Source organism: Puma concolor, chromosome B1, assembly GCF_028749965.1.
Source record: "Puma concolor isolate L17-30 chromosome B1, mPumCon1.1.hap2, whole genome shotgun sequence".
In the NCBI taxonomy this organism is placed as follows: domain Eukaryota; kingdom Metazoa; phylum Chordata; class Mammalia; order Carnivora; family Felidae; genus Puma; species Puma concolor.
This window is the reverse complement of record NC_141670.1, coordinates 26018244-26035187: the sequence shown is the minus strand read 5'-3', so window position 1 is coordinate 26035187 and position 16944 is coordinate 26018244. Positions and strand designations below refer to the sequence as shown.

At 40.1% G+C, this 16944-nt stretch overlaps 1 protein-coding gene across 1 annotated transcript in view; it reads right to left on the bottom strand.

The window, feature by feature from the left end:
- Positions 1–4310: 4310 nt before the first annotated feature.
- The window catches only part of LONRF1 (LON peptidase N-terminal domain and ring finger 1), a 38002-nt gene continuing 25368 nt past the window's right edge, over positions 4311–16944 (bottom strand). Inside the window, exons 7-12 of the mRNA XM_086703333.1 lie at positions 16211–16325; positions 13191–13312; positions 10864–11022; positions 10591–10753; positions 7917–8069; positions 4311–5618 (exon numbers count right to left, since the gene is read on the bottom strand). Coding sequence (XP_086559459.1) covers positions 5460–5618; positions 7917–8069; positions 10591–10753; positions 10864–11022; positions 13191–13312; positions 16211–16325 — 871 coding nt within the window. The 3' untranslated portion in view covers positions 4311–5459. The remainder of the gene's footprint in view (positions 5619–7916; positions 8070–10590; positions 10754–10863; positions 11023–13190; positions 13313–16210; positions 16326–16944) is intronic.

Genomic DNA, 16944 nt, shown 5'->3' with positions numbered 1-16944 from the left:
TGATCGTACGAACTTGTCATGTTAGGCCCCTCTGGTTTTCAAAGACCAGTGTTAGGGGGATTCCTCCTCCCAGTGTGGGTCCCCCATGCCTAGGGTGCTTGGTGTGGGGTCTGTGCTGCTCCCTTTCCTGTGCTTGCAGTGGCCCTCCCTCCTGTGGACAGTCTCACAGGTCAGCTTGTTTCCTGACCTGGTCTCTGCCCTTACTACTGCTTCCAATGTGGCATCTTCATGTTGAGCTTTGGAGTTTGTTCTGCCAGCCTTTGGGTCATTTTCTGGATTATTTGCCGATTGGGTGTTGTCTAGGTATATTCATGGGACAAAGGGACTTTAACATCCTCCTACTCCACCATCTTCCCTGGAAGTCCTCTGGCTACCATGGCTTAACAGTTTTACTACTAAAATAGTTTTCCACATTTACTTCTCTTTGTATTTCCTAATACTGAACAGTGAAAGAACAATGCCAAGTACCCTGAGTTTTTTTAAAAGGTGCATGCCTATATAATCATTCTTTACTACTATTACTGTTTCTAGTTTCAGGCCTTCAAACTTTCGTGTACTTGAAACAAAAGTTGATCAGTATAATCATGATGTTCATAAAGGTTCACATGGTCACAATCTCAAATAGTAAAACCCAAGAGTAATGTAGTTGTGGGTTGAACTAGATGGCTGGCCATCCCTACAAGAAGGACATCAAGGATTTCCAAAGAAAAATATATTACCTGCTGATCTTACTGATTTCATTCTTACATAATATCTTCTACTTCTTAATATACATGGTAATGGTGGTATAATTTATACTTTTGTTGAATTGTACATTTTCACACAGTCCATTTGTTGCCAGTCATAGGCACCGGTTTTTGAGTTTTTGCTGTTCTAGAGGCATTAAAAGAATATCCTCGTTCATGTGGATTCTATTTTCTTGAATTATGAAGTTACTTCCTCTAACATAAGATTCGTTCAAAGAATGACCGTTTTAATAATCCTTGATACATACATTGCAACATAACTTACTAAAAAGATTGTTAGCCATTTGTTAGCCACAAAGCACATGGCTAAACCTGGTTTGGCCATCTCAAGATCTCGGGGAGGTGCTTACGAACTAGTTCTAGTTCCAGAGGTGTAAAATGCACTCCCTGCCACATGTAAAGTCTGCTATGTCAGAAAGCCGAGTGACTCATTTCCAGACTCTTCTCTTCTTTACACAGTGACCTTCTTAGATCTGTTTTCTGTAACTTGACGTGGCAGTTTCACCACACATTAGCAGTGTAAATCCTTTGACAAATCAGTCTTTGCCGTTTTCTCATCTGTACAAGGAGACTGCCTGCTTCAGTTTTTCCCCCCCCTGTGGCTTAACTCTTACATTTTGAAAGTAAGCCTATATTCTTTTCCGTACCCTAAATTGTGACCCCCCCCCCAAATCTTTAAGGATATATTTAATTTTGGTGAACAGCCAAAAGCTATTTGGAGGCAGGTCGGCAAAAGAGCTCATTTATTAAGTTGAATTATAAATGTTTTATCTATAAGAAATGTTTAACATTTTTTAAATGTTGGCATTTAAACATTGGTTTATGAAGAAAAATCATATCAAACTCGTATCATTGGGCCATTCCTTGTGTTGTAGATCAATGCCAGACAGCTGAGTTATTACTGTTGTTTGTCCTCTACCTGTGTTTGTCCCCTAAGTTTGCCTTGTTTCCCTTTAAATGGATGAATTTGGTCCCTGGGAAAGCAAGTAGGTTATTGTCTTCAGGTTGGAGACAATGATATTCTTTTCCACTTTCCTTAAGAAACTTCTATTAGAGGGGCGCCTGGGTTGGCTCAGTCGGTTGGGCGTCTGACTTTGGCTCAGGTCATGGTCTCGCGGTCCGTGAGTTCGAGCCCCGTGTCAGGCTCTGTGCTGACAGCTCAGAGCCTGTAGCCTGTTTCAGATTCTGTGTCTCCCTCTCTCTCTGACCTTCCCCCATTCATGCTCTGTCTCTGTCTGTCTCAAAAATGAATAAACATTAGGGGCGCCTGGGTGGCGCAGTCGGTTGAGCGTCCGACTTCAGCCAGGTCACGATCTCGCGGTCCGTGAGTTCGAGCCCCGCGTCGGGCTCTGGGCTGACGGCTCAGAGCCTGGAGTCTGTTTCCGATTCTGTGTCTCCCTCTCTCTCTGCCCCTCCCCCGTTCATGCTCTGTCTCTCTCTGTCCCAAAAAGAAATAAACGTTGAAAAAAAAAAAATTAAAAAAAAAATGAATAAACATTAAAAAAAATAATAAAAAAAAAAGAAACTTCTATTAGATAGATGTCAAAATTTTGAATATACCTTCCATGTCTCAATTTTTCTCTCATACTTTGGCTTAACTGGTCTCTCACTGTGTTCTGGAAAGGGCTGTAATTCAACCTTCTACCTTATTAACTCATTCTTGGCATTCATTCTTCTATTTATTTCATCTACTTATTCTTATAACTCATTCACCAATCTGACAAACTTGTATTGACTGCTTGTGGTACCAGAGACTGGGACATTTTTTAGATCTCTAGATCTTTTTTGGGATTGCACATCCTTAATTCTAAGGATACTGAGGTTTGTCTCGTTTCGTTTCTCCTCAAATTTCTAGGATTTGGTTGTCTACTTCTCTTTGTCATTTGGGATCCCTGTTCATTCTTTTGGGGTTGCTGTTTCAATCACAGGTAGTCTGCCTCTGTTGATTGTGGGAGAACCCTGGAACACACTGCCGCATGAGGTAGGTCAGTAGATTGTGGTCCTTTGAGGGTTCTCCATCCTATTGGGCATCTGTAGCTAATGGTTCAGGGTCTTCTCTGGCCCAATGTCCACATTCTGTGATTTGGTCTGAGAACAATTGCTGTTTCTGCCTACTGCTTGGCCCAAGTAGGGAAGAAGCCAGATGATCAAGCTAGGTCAGGTATAGTCTCCCCAAGAAATCCTCTGGGGTTTTCCAAGACCTTCCCCTAGCGTGGGGTATATTCCTCCACTTCTGCAAAGCTGTGGTCTCCTCAGTCTTAGGGGAACAGGATTTGACACAGATCTCAGAAAATTCCTCATAAGCATTTGTCAATGGGTGGGTTTTTGTCTTCACAATGTCATTAGACTTCATTCACTTCACTGTCATTTTTGTTGGATTTGGGGAAGGAAGAGAAGGCAAAGGTTATATCTCAGTCTAACCATCTTTATCCAGTCTCCCTTCTTAATTGGCATTTATTTCGGTTCTGTTCAGTGGTCAGCCTATTAAATCTGTCGAAAGTGCTAGACACCAGTCATAATATTCACAAGAGGGTTGGCTCATGCATGATTCATTTATCTCCTGTAAGTGCCAAAGTACAAAGTAAGTGCCACTTATCTCCTGTAAGTGCGAAGTACAAGGAAGCTGTGGAGTTCGGAGTTCTAGCTGAGTGAAGGCATCAGAACTGGACCTCTAACAGGAAGATCTGGACATGTAGAGACAGGTGTATTAAGATGAGAAAAGCAACAACTAGCTACTTTGACTCTGGCTTGAAATGCTGAGGACTTAGTCACTTAAAGCGATAAGGGTAAGACTCTGTCAGATACGTATCTTTCTAGTTACATGGTATGTAAGGTGCAGTTGGAAAAAATTATTTGGAGATGTGAAAATCTATACACAGAACACAACATTCATCACAAAATTAGGGTCAAATGATAAAAGTCATGAATTCCCATTAGTAGCCTATGTATCCTCTCTACAGACAGAGATCATTTAATGCCCATTTGTGGGTGCACGCACATACCACAGATGTAGATTGGGTACCAGGTAAATCCTACTTCCTTCTCATACATGCTTTGAGAACTATAGGTACACTTTGCATGTATGCTACTACCCAAACACTACTCAACAGGCATTTAATAGTTGGTTATAAGAATGTTGAACACTTCAGCAGGACTATGGGTAAGGTAACTTTGGGGGGAATGGCCCACTCTTGAGACCACGTTTTCTGGAGATTTTTCAATAGTGTAATTGTGGGGGCAAAGGGTGGTCTTCCAGATAGTCATTTCTTAGTGAATCTTTTTATAAAAATATATTATTAAAAAAATGATTTCTTTATATCTGGAAAATCCTAGCTGGGAAATGGGGGCCTGAAATGGTCAGTTCTGTTTAATGGTGTCAAATAAGGGTAACATGAAAAATGTCATCTTTATCCTAAAGGGACATGGCTTTTTTCTAAATGTTGAACCAATAGTACTTTAAAGGATTGTTCTAGGCCTGAAGTCTCCTTAAGATACTGCCAAGAAAAAAAAGTAAACAGTAAGCAAAACTCATCTTTCATACTGACCTAAAATTTAAGAAAAAAATTATGAATTTAGCTTTTATTCAAAATTAAATAAGCAAAAGCAAAAGTTTAAGAAACTTTTACAAAGTACTTACATAAAAGAAAGTTAATCGGGACAGTCACAAGTTTGCAACAAATAATTACAAAAGTATCTAGGGCAGCATGAATATAAACCATGTCACAGCATGGTGATCTAATTGTGATATGAATAAGGCATAACTAACATCTGCACCAAGACTAGAATTAAAAAATAAAACATACTTTAAAAGCTTACTTCTACATTAAGCTTCTTCTCTTCCCCCAGATCCTTAATGGGTTTATACTACATAATATTTTTTTTTTTTAAACACATCATGTCAAACTATAAATTATATTGATGGGCAGTTGATGTGAAAAGCCCCCTAAAATGCACAAACTAACTGGTACTGAATTGAGTTCTCCATTTACCTTTATGTACAATTAAATGTAAACCATATTTTCACAGTTTTAAGTGTTTTATGAATAGATGCACAGTACCATGGCAGGTTTGCAATTGTTCCTGAAAACTGGCTCTAGGTTCTGCATCCAAAGCCTGTTGGCCGCTAGGATGCAAGTATTTACATAAATAAGAAACTGTGTCATAGTCAATGGTCAAGACAGTTCAGCAAGAGCAGTATTTCCAACAAAGAGTGATACTCAATACCATAGTTTACATACTTGTGCAAATATAAGCATTAGGACAGATAAATCTGAGGCAAATTCAACTTGCAAAAACTTGTATCGCTATTGTTGTAAACTTGGGCAATAAAAACCCTCAGCAAGTTCTGCTCTCTATGGCTTTTTTTTTTCTTTTAAAATTTTAAAGCCAGAGAAAATGCACGCGCGCGCACACACACACACCCCACATACACACAGTTCTCATTTCGTTTTTAGAATATGGTACATAGTGCAACTTCATCACAATGTAGAGGTTTAACACACATTCAGTGCGTGTTTTTCTGTGCAAGTTCTTAGTGGTCTAAGTCCTAGTTGAAGGTAATCATTTGCAGAACCACATGATTCAGGAGGTTGAAGGAAAAAAAAGTTTCGTTACATTTCTCAAACCAGCACTGGATGTGCAAAAGGCAGCAGACAATCTGGCTGTCAACACAGCCAGATTAGGGTAACTTTAAAGGAAGATCCAAGCAGTTAGTTACTTAGATTGGTCTCTAGAAAAATAGGTCAGTATATGCTGTATCTTTGTCAACCGTTCTTTCAAAGACTTCATTGACAAAACCGATAGCTGGTATCGGGGATCTACGGGAAGAACTGCAAGAAGCCACCAACACCACGCGGGCCCATTAGGCGTCGCCTAAAAATAAACAACAGTTTACAGTATTAATACAATATACATCTATGTAACAAAAACAGTGCTCATATATCCGATCCTATCTCAAACTCTTAGCGATCATGGAAGGAAGGCTATTATGTCCCTATGAAATGGGGAAACTAAAGACCAGAAATGTGAAGTGTCCAAGACTGAAATGCAGACCTGACTTCCATGACTAACACTCTGTCCCCTGCACTGCCTGAATGCAGGGTTTCTCAACTTCAGGCTGCTCACGTTTGGGGCTGGATAATTCTTCGATGCGGGAACTGTCCTGTGCTCCTGAAGCATGTTGAGCAGTATCTCTGACCCTCTATCCAATAAGATGCACCTCCCAGTTGTGACAGTGCAAAATATCTTCAATTTCATGAGGAGTGAAACATTGATAGAGCCACAAATAAATTGAAGCGGCAAGGGAAAAAAGTTAGAAAAGACTTGCTAAAAGTATAGGAAATGATGCATCTCCCGACTGTCAAAGAACAAGACACTGCCAAATATGCCAAGGGGGCAAAACTGCCCTAATTCAGAACTACTTTCTGAAAACACATATTTAAAGCATTAATTAATATTTAAAAATGTCTCCAAGGAACCATGGCAAGACGTAAGATCCTAGGCAAGACCTAAGAAAAGGTCTCAGCCTCTAGTTTTGTTTGAAAAATAAACATTTCCAGCAAAGAAGTCCTTCTGATGTTGCAAAGGCTGACTAGTGGCCATTGAAAGAACTTGGAATTTATACAAAAGAATTTTTAAGCCATCTCTGTTGCACACCGAATTGCTTTTTATTGAACCTGAAACCTGAAGTTTCAGAATGACAAAAGGAGCTCCTGATCTCAGTAAGCTCCCTCTAGAATCACACTAGATTTCTGTAGTTGTGTACTATCTGTTGTCCACTCAGCATCACTATGCCATCCTTCTTGCATTTCAGAGAGGTCAGAAACATTTCCCAGAATCCTCTCCCTCACATGGTTCTGGGTTAGACTTGGCCTAGGAGAGGCATAATCCCGTGAAATGTGGAAGCGAAGAAGCCATTGTTCACTGCAGACTGTTGCCAAGTGTCGGCAGATTTGCAGGAGCCTTCCAGAGAATTCTTAACCACCTGCTACACTGCTCCAGACTGAGAGATACTGGTGGGTACCTCCCTCGTACTCCTAAGAAATACGAAATTTTCCCTGCAAGTTCTTGAAAAGCACAGTGCTCCCCTGTGTCAGGTACCCCATCCTCCTTCCGTGATGACCCTCATCTTCACTCCTCCAGCTCTGCAGACAGCTGCATCAGCCCTCCATCCCACAGCACACCCTCTGTGCCTGGATTATGCAAGAGTGGCTGCTTTTGTTTCACTGACCAAGTCCTGACTCACAATACTACCAACAAAGCAGTGGTAGAGGGCTGAATCATAAAAGGCAAGAGTGGTGAAAGTTTTTACATTTAAGATGTACTTACTCAATTTTATGCTTAGCAAAGGCTATTTCTATCAAGTTTAATCAGATTTAGGAAGCCAGAATAAAACAAACATGAGCAACTGATAATATGTACGACACCGAATGAGTGCTCAGTTTAGAGATGATCTGATGTTATAATTTCAAGTTCAGGTGAAGGACTTAATTGGGATTCAGACAGACTGAGGCCAACCTTTGAAAACCAGAATGAGAGGCAGTGTCCATCACAGTGGGCTGTTTTCTTTCCATCTCCGTATATTTATAGCCATTCCATTATGTAATCTACCTTCTGATCATAACCATTCTATTCAATTCAAAATGCTTGTCTAAAAGTTAGCGCTTTGATCAGTCTATCAGATTTTCCAGAGTCGTCTTTCTGTGCGTCTTATAGTGCCTACCACACCGATCTGCTTGCACAGAAAGTTAAGCGTCACCCCTAAGCACTTGAACAAGACCATCAGAACAATAATTTCATGAGGAGTGAAGCATTAAACATGAAGAGACACAAGGGAAAAAGCTGGAGAGAAAAGGAGAGGTGAAAAAAAGATCTCCCAATAATTTACTGTAATGTCCCATTGTTAATTTCCTTATCCCGCCTTTGAGCAAATCCTCAGTGAAGGGCTTTCTCCTTCTGTGCAGTCACAGCTATGGACCCCTCAGCTCCCAGCTCTGTCCATCCCCTTCCCCTACAGATAGCAGCAGACAGCACTGCTCTGGAAATACGGTCATCACTGTAAAGACAGTGGGGACAACGGAAAGGCTGTGCAAAAAGGAAAACAAAAAAACTTAAAAACCCATTGCTAAAAAAAAAGTGAGACTTTTGGAAACAACATCAAAGCCATCATACCTGAAGGTTTTCCTCCCTCCCGGGCATTGAGCCAAAGTGCTGAAGAATTTGGCTTCGAAATCTGTCTCTCAAATTCTGAAACCAGCTGCAGGCTTGTGAGTATACCAAGTCATGAAGCTGTCTGAGATTCTTGATCTCCTCGTCATTCTCAACCTAGAAACAAAACAGTAAGACTTGCATCTAGTCCCCCTGGTCCAGATCACTAACCCAACAGAAATGCAAAAATAAAAATGTAAAAAGAGGCAATCCCAATTTCAGTGCTGGATCAGAGTATTACGCAATACATATCCTGTGCTTCTGCCTCACAAAGCGCCAATGGCCAGACTAAAGAGACACCACAAGGTGTGACCGCCACCTGGCCTCGTCACCGAAGCAATGCAATACTGCGGAACCCTACTGCCGGCCTCCAGCTGGGAGGGGTACAACTGACAGTGAGTTGGGAATTCCTTTTTGTCTCTCTGCATTGATGGTTTTTGAAAGCAGTGGGACAAGAAAGGAATATCTTCACTACAATAAGAGGGAAGACTGGGCGAGGTTTCAGGCAGAGAGAACATGGCAGAAAGCAGGTAACAGGAGGGACAATAAGCATAAGTACACCTTTTACCAGGGAACTGAGTCAAAAGACAAGAGAAGAAATTCTGCAAGGAGGAAGTTCTATAAAGGCAAGGCTGTGGCTACCTCCATCGTTCCTCCTTGCACCCTTCAGATCACCAAACTACAAACATAAAATTAAATGCATCAGCTTTGCAGCCTCAGATCCAGAAGAAGTAGTCTCACAGGACACAGGAGATGAAATAGAGCATTAACTCCTCCATCTTCTATTGATTTCTGTAGCACGCTCTTCTAGCCCACTCGCTATGTGCCGGGGAGGGCTCTAGTTCACATACATTAACTCATCTGAACAAATACCAGGCCTGACTCAGCCTTTCATACTTCAAGAATGACTCACTATAAAAGGGACTCTGAACACATACTTTTTATTTCTGAAAGATGTGAAATGAAAAAACTAAAAAGCACCTGCCTTTTGCACAATACTGTGAATGTACTTAATACCACTGAGCTAAATACTTAGCTATGATTAAACTGGTAAATTGGGTTAATGAAAAGGTAGAGGAGCCAGTTGAAGACTTCTGCTCTTGCAATGACTATACAAGATTCAGTCCCCTGCTAACACACGTTGGTCTTGACATGAGCTGGAAATAAACTTGTGACTTGTTAAAACTATTAAAACCTCTACGTTGCACCCTTACAGAATTCAAGGAAACAAACCATGGGCTGTAGAAAACAAGGAACAACACAAATGACAAGTGTCTGACGTGGAAAAAGGAGCTGGCTAAAAAGCAGGCAGAACTTTAAGGGAAAAAAAGACTGCTTATAAAGAAAATTTGAGAAGCTTTTCCAGAAGGAAGGGACAAGAAATCATTACAAAGATGAGACATTAAGATGAGGAAAAATTATTAGACATTCCTAAGACTGCAAAGACAGCAAACAGTTTCTAAACACCAAACTCATAATGCTTTCAAGATGCTATTCTATTGTCCTATATTTCTATCTAGGCATATGGTTGGCCATATACTCAAGGGATTGTGTCATCAAATCCAAATGTGAAGATGTAAACTTACAAAGAATATTGCCTTTAGCAAATGATTCCATTAACTAAGCATGCCTAAGGCACAGAAACTATCAATCAGCTCAAAATTTCAACTTCCACAACACTTTTGGCCTACGGCACAAAAAAGTCTCCCCATAGCATCTTAATCATAAGACAGGACAGGAAATATCAGCCCAATCAAGTTGATCAGAGAGGCAATATGGCATAATGATGAAGCACAGCACTTGGGGCCAGAGAGCTAGCTTTAAATCATTTCTAGGACTCTACCTAGAGGATCTAAGGTATATTTATTACCACTTTTGGATCTGACTTTCCTCATCTAAGGAGCTCAGAGTTCTGAAAATAATGCCAGCGTTCAATAAACGATTAAAATGAAGGGCCCAAATCAATGAACAGGGAGAGCATATGATCAATGGTTTTATAATGCCCTTCCAAAAGAAACTGCCTTTCATCTGATACTCATAGCATCACAAATCATTTTTTTGGTACCTAAACTAACTGCAGATGGTGAATTACTGGAATCATCAAAAGGCCCACATTAACCCTTTGCAAGAAGGTTATCACAATAACGCACTCCAGGAAAGATCTCACCAGTGAGGCTAGTGACAGTACTTTCTCTGTGAACACCTCTCCTCTCACTGTGTCCATGTTGTCATTAAGGCTATGTCAGATACATACAGAACAGTTTTTAAAGGCTTTCATGTGTTTGCCTACTAATAGATTCGATTAAAAAGGGCAGGGATTAGCAGCTTTCATAACCTAGATGGGTTCTAAGTTCAATTCAATCCATCGCTGGTGTTAAGTGCCCACCATGCCCACGTACACTCTAGGCACCACGTTGGTTGGGGAGCCTGCAGAAATGAAGAGGATCTGTGCTCTGGACTCTTCCAAGTTGACACACCGTGAGTGAGAGCAAGATAAGCAAAAGCTAACTGGGAGCTAACTTGTGTAAGTATCGACCAGAGTCTCTGGGACAAAGAACTGTTGTATGCGCCTAGACTATCAGCCTGTGCAATGCCAAGGACAGAGTACCCCGAGGTGTGCTCAAGAAGCATTTAATACCTTAACATCTTCCAGATATTCAATGTCTGCAGTGCAATATCCATCTTTCATTCCTCTCTTTAAGACCCTAAACCGCTTTCCTCCAACTGTGTCAACCACAGACCTCCCGTCAGGTAAGAAATGTACATTCCGAATTTGTAGCATACACCCATAATCTGCAAAACTAAAAGAAAACTTCTGATTAATATCAAAGTTCAAGTAACAAGCATGCAAATTCTCAATATTCAAAGCAAGTTCCAATGTAAACAAAAATGTTTCTGTACAAAAACATACCTATTCTGGGTATCACTAACACACATCCCAAACTGTTTAGTTCCAGTTTGTATACTTCTTCGAATCATCAGTCTGTATCTTGGCTCAAATACATGAAGAGGGCAAGGCACAGTAGGGTAGGCCATAGTGCAAACAAATATTGGAACATTCTTGGTCAAGCTGAAGAGGAAAAAAGTCTCATTATCATCCATCAGAACGTACCACAAAAATGACTGAAGCTTGCAACACTCATCAGCATCTATTTATAAAACTAAATCTGAATTTAAGATACCAGCTTGTCATACAGAGCTAAGTATCTTTATGAAGCAGGAGTACAGTTAGTATTAATACAAACTTTTGTTTGTATTTTGTATTAATCTGTTTAAAATATTTAGAACAGTCTTTTATCCATCAAATACTCTTCCTTATAGATAATAAGAAAAAAATGGGCTCCCACAGTCCACAAAAGGCAAATCATTAAAATTCCTAGTGCATTAAAATATTTTCAAATTCACGATCCAAAACATAACTCAGTAACATTTTTTCTAGGTAATTAAAATTATAGAATATTTTTCACTGCCAGATTGGCAGGAAAGAAGGAGGACAGCAGTACTGCCCAGTTCTGGCATGGGCAAAACTGGCAGGGCTGAGGGCAGTTTCAAACAGTACAACCAAACTGAAGAAGAATCTGGCCGACCCTTTAAAAAGTTCATATCCTTTAAACTCCTAGAAAAACTTGTACAAGTACTTGAAAGGAAAGCTCACTGTAACATTGTGTACAGTAACCAAAACTTAGAATAAACTGACATAACCATAAAATGAAGATATACGTATGTGTGTGTGTGCACATACACACGTTGATATGGAAAAAAAGATCCCACTTTTGTTGAAAATGTATTTACACATCTTAAAATCTGGAAGGATACATGCCGAAATGCCAACGGTGACTCCTTTTGGGTTATAGATGACCTTTGCCACCCCTGCTTATTTACAGGATCTTCTAGCTTTTCTTCAAAATGACATAATTATGTGAAAGTAATACAAGTATTAGCTCCTCTTTTAAAAAATGTGTAATCTACCATGACTAAGCATTCCATTTGGTCTTTTTCAGTTCTTCTGCTGGCAAATATTGATCAGCAAAACTCTGAAGTACCAAGGGATGAGCACTTAAGATGAGCACCCCATAAAACAGCCCTGGTAGTAAGTAACCAAGACTCCCTCAAGCTTCTCTGCATCACACTGAGCCCCCGTCATGTGATGACTTCATCTGTCGGGAGTCTGGTTGCAGTCACTATACTTAAGATTTCAAAAGCATATCTGCGGCTTTCCTGTAACCAGCTTTTGGCAGTGTTGATCAAGAAAGTTCATAATCCTCATATCAGGACATTTTCTATCAAAATCACAATGAAACATCAGTATCATGGAAGACGAATCAGTACCAACTTAGAAGAATGGACACCGTTCTTCTATCAAAGGGCACTGGCCCAGTGAAGACATTTGGTGGACACATACTAAGTTTGCAAGCACAACTTTTTCTTAGAAAGTAAGAAAAAAATAACTTTGTGTTTCCATTATTTTCCAGAATCTATTACATAAACACGGCATGTAAAATGTGCAGTTCTGTTTCTTTGGTGTGTCCAGTGAAAGAGAGAGAAAGTTAAGAAATTACGCAAGAAAGAAATTTAAAGAGACTCCTGTGACTCGAGCAAGAGGGAAAGACAGGAAGGGAAAAGAACGTCAGAAAAGGACAAGGAAGAAAGAATACAAAGCACCAAAACCAGGTCCAACCTACCCGGCCCCAACTAGCCAGTGCGTGCTCGCTCTCAGTAGTGGTCTGTACCACTCTATCCCTAAATTACCTCCCGACACTAAATCTGCTACCGGTAATCTTGACTAATTGAGACTTTGGCCCCTAAGCCACTCCTACCAATTTCAGCCTCAAGGTCCCACCCACTTCCCGACCTCTCATTGGCTAAAGCAGCTGCCAGTCCAGGCCGTTTATGCTCCACCTTCCTGCTAACCCTGCCTGGTACCTGAGGGTTCAGTTCCCAACTCCACTGCCTGAGGTCCCGTAGGAAATTCCTCCTCCACCGAAACTGCCACTGCGGTGCAAAGGGCTTGAGTCAACAACCCCCAGTGGAACATCTGGAAGTTACCAAATGAACTTTTACAAACTTCTGTCTGTTGAGGAGAGGGGAACCTGACCCGTGTTTGTTGAAAATAGCCTGGGGCTACACTAGGTTGAACTCGAGACAGGATCCAGCTGGCTGCGAGAAGGTCTCTCCTTACTGTGTTAAAGGGTGGTGGCTCGGGGCTTGATCACATTAGCTTTATGAGAAGAAACTTACTGTGACAGCTCAGCAGTTTCTTCATCATATATTTGTTTTCTCTCAGACAGCTCATCAGGCAGATACTTCACTATCAATTCTTCCAACAGCTGTGTCACACAGTACCTCCTATCTGCTAGATACTAAAAGACAGTGTTATTTCACACTCCAGTACTTTTCCTACAGCAGAAAACAGGCAAAACAGTTCATAGTAAAGCCTTTATTACATATTTATACAGTCGATTCTGAATTAATTTGTGAGGAAGAACGTGACAAGTGATGCCACACAGGTCAATCTGCGCAGGCTTTGCCCCAAAGCACTGAAGACACGTGGCTGCGGTGGAGACTACCACCGTCCAGAAGACCCTTGTCCTGCTACGACCTCAAATCTTTTCTGGGCAGCAGGAGGCCCTGCCCTCTCCCACACCAAAGGCCAATTTCTATCTGACAGCTCGTGGGTACTTCAGACTAGCATTTTAACTGAGAACCAAAAAAAAATAAGCTAAGGAATAAAGAAAATAATAAACTTGCCTTTATTTAGGAAAAGTGAAACTATTCTTTTTGTCCCAGTTTTGGTGGCCGAGTCTCCAGATCATTTTTCTTGACGATTTTCCTTCCCATGTCACCCACTGTCACTCAGACCCTTATCAAGAGGTTGCTTTTCCTACACGATCCACCCCCCAACTCTATATAAAATGGTACATTTGTACCACTCCCTTAACACTCCGGAAGACCGCCACTCGCATTTCCGCGTCATTATTCCAACTGCTAAAAGCCATCCCTCTCCTTCCAGCCTGTAAGCCTGCCTAGCCTGCAAGGTCTGGCTCCAACTTTACCTTTTTCATGAAGTCTGCCTTAATTTTTCTGTCTCCCGAGAAGCCCAATTTTACTGCCTTTATCCCATAAAAGGCAGTTACCACACACCGCACTGTATTCCATGGACAAAAAGACATGTTTCTGTAGGTAAGTTAAAAAACTGCATAAGGCTGGGACCAGGTCAGGACGTGGGTACAGAATTTTGGAACAATAACCCATATAATAAAGTTAGGAATGACTCTTGGGAGACAATCAGAAGATAAAGAGAAGCCACATACTTTTAATCTGCAGTTGCAGCAAAAATAAGGGTTTGTCATTATCCAAGAAGAATGGAGGAGGAGGAAGGGGGAGAGGCTGGGAAAGGGTAACAGGAGTGGTTTTCAAACTTTAGCATGAAATCAGGCTTGTTGAAAAGTAGATGGCTGAGCCCCACCCCAGAGTTCGTGATGTCGTGGCTCTTAAGTGGGGGTCTGAGAATTTGTAACAAGTTCTCAGGTAATACAGATGCTGCTCGTCAGGGGAACACATTTTGAAAACCAATGGGCTAAATAGTAGATATAATACTCGTGTATTAATTTGGGGGCAATAGGAATCTAAATTGTACAATATTTCTGGGGGATGTAGGTAACCCAGCATTTGGTTTTAAGAGTCTTATAAATACATGGTTTTGGATCAGCCATTCACCTTCCAGAAATTTATCCTAAGGAAATAGTCAAGACGCAAATCATGGTATACAAAAAAAAGAACAAAACAACTTACATACCCAACAATAGGGAAATGTTAAATCAATGGATTATTCTGCTATAAAAAAATCTTAAATACATTCCGATGAAAGAACAAAAGAAAATGACAAGAAAAGCATAAAATGATAGAGCGTATCAATTTGTTTTTTTAAATATATACTTAGATTTTACCTATTAATACAGGATACCTTTAGGACACAGGATAAAGTTATTTTCAAACAGTATGCTGGCTGTATTTTTAAATAATGCTTGTTTTCCTTCAAACTCCAGACCTTTCTTAAGGTGAGGTAGCTCTAAATTTAAAGCCACGTATCTAATTATTAATTTGAAAAAAAAACACAATATACTACAGAATATTTAAAAACTCTGGAAACACACAAAAAAACATGATTAGAGTACTTCACCTGAAAATATGAAGTATATAGGCGGAAATGTAATTAATAAACTTTTTAAGAACGAGTTTGTCTTACGTTTTTGGACTTTGTGAAAATTCTATATATGGTTTTATGTTTGACATATTGGCTTGTTATGTAAGACACCTATCCATGTATTTAATACACATATGCTATTATAATATCTGTACAGAGTTGTTTTTTTCTGCATAGGAATTAACTATGTACATTCAAATGCAAAATGGCTTAATTTTTTATTCATATTTGGAAGACTTTTTTTTAAGCAATGCTGTCACCCCCCAGAGATAGGATCATTCTCGTGATCAATGCTACGGTCGTAATTGGGACCTAGAATTATAACACTGGGGCCTCACCTTATGGCTAAGGACACCCAAGCAGGATTGGGAAAATGCTGTCTTCCCATTGGTTACAAAAGATATGTACCTGAGATCCAGCTATTTCCCTAACACAGGTTATGGATAGCATTGATCATGACTGTACAAGGGGTGTGGGAAGCTGTGCCTCCAGTAAGTACACCACTTTCTAGAGCTGTGCTGCCCAAATGGTAGCCACCAGTCACATGTGTCCACTTAAATGAAAATTTAAAATACAGGTCTTCAGCTACACTTGCCACATGTGACTACCATGTTGGACAGCATAGTTATGGAGAATTTCCATCAATGCAAAAAATTCTATTAGTTGTTTCAGATGTTAAGAAGGCAGGACTAGGGCTGAAATCCAGGGTATTAGTGAGGGTGGAAGGAAAGGCAGTTGGGTTTTCCCAATACTGTCTGTCATCATTAAAACTGAACCAAGTCTCGGCCAGGTACTTGACCATACCCCCCTTTGTTTAAAAAAAAAAATACATGGGGCTTGGCCTCCAGAATGGCCCTCCTTTCCCCTATGCTCTCCAAATTCACATTTCTCCAGCACTAGCATTTTGGGTAATGTAATGTTTTCCTTCTTGGTCAGTCAGCATATATAATGTAATTTATTCTGAACATGATAATCACTCTATTTCTGTGGGCTAAATACAAATCAGTATTGCCAAGCTTAAGATCAATAAACAGATAAATATGCAAATGTTTACCTCTTTTAAGCTTTCTTTGCAGAGAGGACAATACGGTGTATGATCTAAACAGCGCTCAAGGCAATTCTTACAGAAGGAGTGTCCACAAGGGGTTGTTACTGGCTCAAAAAACAACCTGAAATCAACCAAAATACATGTTTTCACATTAAACTATCCATGGGAAAAAGTGAAGAAATAATGGAACCATAAGACTAATCTCTATTTGAGGAAGAAGGAGGGTCTAGTGGGCAGGAGAGGAAGGAAAGGGCAGTGATACATACAATTATCCCCTCCTGAACCTTTTAAAAGTTCTCCGTCAACAGGGGTACTACTCTGCCAAGGGGTGAAAGCTATACTGACCAATGGAACAGCCCACATGGGAGCTACTAAACATTTGAAATCTGGCTGGTCCAAACTGAGAAGTGCAATAAATGTAAAATGCACATAGTCTCTGAAACTTGGTGTGTAAAATAAACAATATGAAATATATCATTATTAGTTGTTGACTAGATTATTTCTTAATAAGCCTATAAAAAAGCCTTACTATATAAAATCCATGAAAAAGAATAACCCAATAAACTTTACAGTTAATTTGTAAAGAAATATTAGGCTTAATACCAGTAAGTAATGAACAATATAGAAATACTAATTTTACTTACATGATGATTATTTCCTGAAACATGATACTTCGGAATTTCCTAGATAAAAAGGTACTTGAGAAATCATCTGGCCTAATGCCCTCACCTCACAGGTGG